The sequence below is a fragment of the Abrus precatorius genome, unplaced genomic scaffold (assembly GCF_003935025.1).
Source record: "Abrus precatorius isolate BTA unplaced genomic scaffold, Abrus_2018 Scaffold10, whole genome shotgun sequence".
NCBI classification, from domain to species: domain Eukaryota; kingdom Viridiplantae; phylum Streptophyta; class Magnoliopsida; order Fabales; family Fabaceae; genus Abrus; species Abrus precatorius.
This window is the reverse complement of record NW_020874292.1, coordinates 30,694,144-30,700,513: the sequence shown is the minus strand read 5'-3', so window position 1 is coordinate 30,700,513 and position 6,370 is coordinate 30,694,144. Positions and strand designations below refer to the sequence as shown.

The 6,370-nt window shown below is 29.6% G+C and overlaps 1 protein-coding gene across 1 annotated transcript; it reads left to right on the top strand.

Moving 5' to 3' along the window:
• The first annotated feature begins 241 nt into the window (after positions 1–241).
• Positions 242–1,635, top strand: LOC113852644 (ethylene-responsive transcription factor RAP2-3-like). The gene is made up of 2 exons (XM_027482969.1): positions 242–450; positions 875–1,635. Exons 1-2 carry the CDS (start codon positions 312–314, stop codon positions 1,441–1,443), a joined length of 708 nt encoding a protein of 235 aa, XP_027338770.1. The 5' UTR covers positions 242–311; the 3' UTR covers positions 1,444–1,635.
• Positions 1,636–6,370: the final 4,735 nt, after the last annotated feature.

Genomic DNA, 6,370 nt, shown 5'->3' with positions numbered 1-6,370 from the left:
TAAATCCAACTCTTCCTAGTTCCCAAGCCATGCTAAACTGCAACACCCCCTCACCACCGTCTTAAATCTCAACCAACCAAAACTCGCCACGTCATCTACGCCCACTCTCTACCGTCTGATGAAGCAGCAGGCTTTCTATGATTCAGGTCTCAAGTGGGGCCATGCAGAAGCCACTGGACCTCCCTCTCTGTGTATAAAATCCGTAAACGCTGCAACTTATGTTCCCTCTCACTTCACTCGCTCGCATATTTTGTTTGGTTATCACGAGACCCATAGTATAGTGCCAATTATAACTTTCGGTTTCTCTGAACATGTGTGGAGGTGCTATTATTTCAGACTTCATTGGCGTCAAGCGTGCCCGCAACCTCGCCCCTCACGACCTCTGGTCCGAGCTCGACCCTTTCTCCGACCTCCTCGGCTTCCAACCCACCCCCCAACCACCCAAAAAAGGTACCAACCCACTATTCAATTTTATCCTATCATCATATTTTTTGTTGTTCCACTGTGTAAGATCATGATCCTAACAACGTGTATATTTTCGCCTGGTATCTAGTGGTAGATATAAATAGATGGTGTTTGTTCAATTGGTTTCGAATGAAAATGAAGTAAAGTCCAAGCTTTCACTAATTTGACATTAATAATTAACATGATCCCAATGTTTGTTTTGGTTACGTTTTTCAAAGAAGGGTAAAAGGAAAAGGCAACTTTTAGCACCAGAAGCAAACTCAACTATTGTTTCCAGAAAAGAATAGTACGCCAATTAGCCACCACCCTTCAAAAAAGGATCCAAAATTTTTTTCTTTTTTTTTTTTTGAAGTTTTTAAGGTGTCACATGATGAAAAGGATTAAGGCAGCGTTTGTTTGTTTGTGGCAGAGGTAGCATGTGACAAGAAGGAGAAGAAAAGCGTGGGTGGAGGGAAGAAGAGTAGCGATGGTAAGAGAACTCGGAAGAACGTGTACAGAGGAATCAGGCAAAGGCCATGGGGCAAGTGGGCCGCAGAAATAAGGGACCCACATAAGGGTGTCCGTGTCTGGCTGGGCACCTTCCCCACCGCCGAAGAAGCCGCCAGAGCCTACGACACCGCCGCCAAACGCATCCGTGGCGACAAAGCCAAACTCAACTTCCCCGCCACCACCGCCACTCCGCCGCCGGACCCACCCTCCAAGAAGCGCTGCCTCACCCCTGACACCACTGAACAAAGCACCACCCACTCCGCCGCATCTCCGCCATACTCCGCCGTGAACGGCGGAGACAGCGGAGGAGAGGAACTCGACCTGAAGCAGCAAATCTCGAACCTTGAGTGGTTCCTCGGCTTGGAGAATGAGCAGCCGGTGTCCGTCGGAAGCTCCGGCGGTGCTGAGTGGGATAACAATGATAACTACATGGACGACCTTTGGATGCTAGACGACGTTGTTATGTCCAACCGTCACATGGTTTACTAAGAATTATTAAGGAGAAAAAATTTGGCGTTTTTATGAGTTTAGTGAGTGTATAAAACTATGTTGTTAAGAGTTTCTGTTGTTGTCTCTTATCTTCTTTTGGTTTGGACGGTGGATGACTTCGTAATTAGGAGGGGAACCTTATAAACAGGGGCGTTGTGATTATATATTATGATTATAAATAAAAGTAAGTTAGGGTGTGTTAGTGTTTGCTTCGTACATGGATATAATATATGTGTTGTCGTTTTAATGAAGTGTCTTTTGCAAATAACCTCGTTTATGATTGCGATGTTGGTGCATGAATCTGATCGCTATTCTCTAGATTTAGTTCGATTGCATAACGTGTGTGTTTAATTAATTATTTAAATAAGTCTAGTTGCTAAAAAGTAATTATTAATTATTATGTATACTATTATCCATTATCCACGAATAATCATGGAATTGGATTGGTATACATGTATTAATATAAAAATTAAGTAAAAGATATTTACATATAAATAAGTACATCATTATATGTATTTTTGTCTTATTGATATATTTCGGATATAAAATTAATTTTCTTTGGAGTGCCGAGGCTGCACTTTCCAGTAATACCTTTTCAATTATTTACTGAAATTGGTTTAATTATCATTATCAAGACCAAAGCACCAAACACGGTTTTCTGTGCTGGAAATCGGGAAATAAAAACGGAAATGACGGTTGACAATTGATTCTCTGTGTTTCTTTTTTTCCTTTTTTCATATTTCATATTCATTGATTTTACATGTTACTAGCTTTACTGTTTGTTGGCTAGAACCAGTTTGTCCACCCTTTCTCCTCCCCCTCTCTATGCACAGGCATGTGCCTCTACACATACACACGTAAGGTCAAATTAATTTTACAGTGCCTTTTTTCCTCCCTACTCTCCCTAAAAGTTGCACTCTCCTGTGATAATTGTTTGTTTTTGTCAGTGTCTACTTATTTTAAAATTAAATAGAATTAATTTTGAATTGTTATACATAATTTAAATCAGCTTGATCATATATTTTACATCAAAAGGTCTGTACAATGTAAAAAAAATAATATTGTTTTTATTAAAAAATATGTTACATTAAAATTATAAAAATATATTAAATATTTAATTTTTTAATTAAAATTTATTATTTTTTATACTTAAATGTTATAAGTTAGTAAAATTGATAAAATAATAGGTCTTAAATCAATCTTGATCTCCATGACTCCATGCTACAATCATGAAATGCAAAGTTAGGAGTTTGGTTAAAGGTAAGTACAGAATTGATATTCCTCTAATCAAGGCTCAGTTATTATATCGCTTGGCCTATTTACCAGCAATCGCTCTGTATTATGTTTTGTGTAGTGATTAGTAACAAACAATTATCGATCCCATGGGTTTGGAATGTGAACTTAGGTTTGTAATATAATGGCTGCTGTTTCTCTTCTTTACAAACGCTAGTAACTATCTAACTGTTATGATGAAAAGACAGTGCTGCAAAAGGATGTAGTTGGGGTAGTATATTTATGGATAATTAGGATTGTAATTTCATACTTAATATATTATGGTATGTCATCTTTTTTTAATCTAAAAGTGTCATTGGTTTGTATTTTTTATTCTTCTTTGGTAAGAGAATTAAATGAAAATTAATGCTGTCAAAATTTTCTTAAATTATGACCAAGATTTATACAGTTATGATGCATATTTGACAATTTTAAATTAGAACCTCTTCTTTATTAGATGAAGTAAAGATTAAGCGTGTAATTGTTGCATGGAAATAAAGTGGTAGTCACAATCATTGTAGACACAAAGCAAACTATTATTGATAATTAATTTAGGAGACTAAGAAAGTATGAATTGAAAATAGATGTTTATAAATCATATGTCAAAGGAGTGTAAGAACAGATTGAAAAAACTTATTAAACTTGTACAAGAGCAAGCGAAAAACTCTAGTAAATTTGCATGCCCTTATTTAGATAATTATTATGTAAAGTGAATTAGTGAAGCTCGATTTGAAGATCATTTAGTGAGTAATGAAATTGATCATTACATATTGGACAAGAGACTTAAATAGTGATTTGGAGAACAATGAGATATGCATCAAATAATATCAGTATAAATATGAGGACAACCATTCTGAAGAGACGTGTTGTGTAGTTTTTTTTGTTTTTTTTTAAAGATTGTGTTAAAATATTTGAAAGATTAAAAAATGATGTTAAGAAGTCATTTTAAGATTGTTGTACTATAAATTTAAAATACTCTAATTAAATAGTATTAAAGTTGTACAACTTAAAAATGATAAATAGATAGAACGATAAGAGCTTCATAAACTTATACTTTTAAAAATTATGCAATTAGTTAGATGATAATCTGTTTCTTAATTAAAAAATGAGGATAAACTATTGTGATACTCTATTGGGCATTGGCACGATGAGCTATAAGGAAACTTATTTTAATGATTACATTTTATTTTCAAATAATATACCTAATTTAGGATGTGTCTTAAATATATTTTGCAATGTAAAAGTATATTGTATAATATACTATCTGAACTATCTATTAGTAAGATGTAATTAATACCCATATACCAATGAAAGTTTTACATCCAACTGTTAGTATATGAAAATTTGTATATTAAGAATTTAATATAATGACTACATTTTAATACCTTGGTTTTTTTTTTTTTATAATCTTAATTCTAACTTTTGCAATCTCAAACCAAAAAACTACAAGCATATTTACGGTGATTATTGTAATTTGTAAGTTTGAAATTTTTTATTGTTAATTATAAATTTAAAATAAAAGATGTTTAACTAAAATAAAGTTAAATTACTTTTTAACTTAATTTAAATTACTTTTAACTCAATTTTTAAAATAAAAAACTGTTTTGTAAAAATAAATTATTTACTTTTCCTCTTTTGATGGGCCCACACACGTTGTTACTTCTTTGTCAATCACCGCAATAGTTGACTGGTTAAAAAATGATGGACTGACAAAAAAAAATGTAAGGAATGATTTATGTAATTAACATTTAAAAATTAACTATTATTAAATTGAATTAAATTATGTACATAAATAATTAAAAATATATTATCTATTTTTTTTCAAATTCAATTCATTTTATAAATTTAAAAATAAATATTATAAGTATTAATAATAAATATTTTTTTATAAATTAAAATTTATATTAATATTAAATTTAAAAATAAATACATAATGTATACAAAATTACTTAGTATGATAAAAAAATTATGTCTTAAAAACACTTTTGTTTAAAAATTAAAAATTACGATTTATGTAATAAGATGATTAATTTAAAAATTTTAAATATAAAGATCACAAATAATTGAAACTAAAGTTAAAAGTTAATAAATAGTTTTAATTTCTAAAATTTTAAAAGCAAATCGAATAAGATTTACATATTTAAATAATTATGAATTCATATTTATTTTAATATTATTAGTTGTGACTGAAACCGGATGAAAACATGAATCTATAATATGTAATACGTCATAGTAGTTTTATAGAACATGATATTTATAAATTTGAAGTATATAATAGAATAGAATTCCATTAAAATATAAAAATTTCTCAATTTGTGACGATCCATTCCCTTGCTTGTGAGCTTTGTTATATATATATATATGTTTGAAGAATGATGGTGGCACTCTCTCATTGGAAAGCTGAAACCACCATGGAAGACAATAATATATAAGACGAAGTTTTAAAAATGGTATCTGTTTGTGATTGATATTTCGCTGTCGGCAACAATAAGGATGCCGTTTTTCCTGTCCTCAGTTCGTGAATTGGACGATTTATTAGTCTTTCTGCTTTACATTTCAATTGCGTACACTCATGTCATACCATTCTGTCTCTGATTAACATCACAATATTACAATTAAGAGGTTGGAATAATTAAAGGAAATTTATTTATCTTTTGTATATAATTAAGAGTAAATTATGCGAAGATATTATAAAATAAAACAAGAAACTCATGCATGTATTGATTTTCTTAAAGGTTTTGGGTCCGTATGTGGATCAAATCTTGCTTAACTTAATGATGGAAAAGTATAATCTCTCTTTTTTTAAATAATTTAAATATATTGATAGTATAAAATCTATTATAGTAATTTTTAAAGTCATTAATTTGATAATTACTTTAAAGTTGTACTTAAGATATTGTTTTATTGATTGAAAATATTTGAAAAAATTGCATAAATAAATTATAAATATTGTGGGTCGTTTGGTAAATAAGATATAATAAAAAATATAGGATATATGAGTTTGATAGGAATAAGATATAGGATAAGAGTAAAACTTGTCCTTGTCTTATTTCATATCTAATGCATATCAAAATAATAAATTAAATATATTATATTGTTATATTTTAGTTATTTTTAATCCAAATCCCTGAACATAATACATTTATATTAGAGTGCAAGATAAAATAAATTTGTAGGATAAAGTGATATCTTGTTAATAAAAAAGAACACTAAAAATAGGATAAAATAAAAAAAAATATCATGTAATGTATATCAAACGATGGAACCCTGCTTAATTCAGTAAGGGTAATATAAAATAAAAATGAGCCATACAAAATTCAAAACATGTCTAGTGTGAAAGAGTTTTACCCCTCTTTTGGATAAGTTATATTTTTTATTTTTCAAAAACTATGATTTTTTATATTTAATTATCTATTTTTTTAAAAACATTTTTAGTGTTTTTTCAAATTTAATTTAAATTTAATTTTTTATTTTGAAATATTTTATCTTTAGCTTATTTCTATTTGATATAATAGAATATTTATTTTATAAATTTATAAAATTATCATATAGTACAATACAAAAAATTAACAAAAACTTATGCGTACTAGGCTTGTAAATATACGGAACAATATAATAACACACACACACATTTATATATATATATATATATATA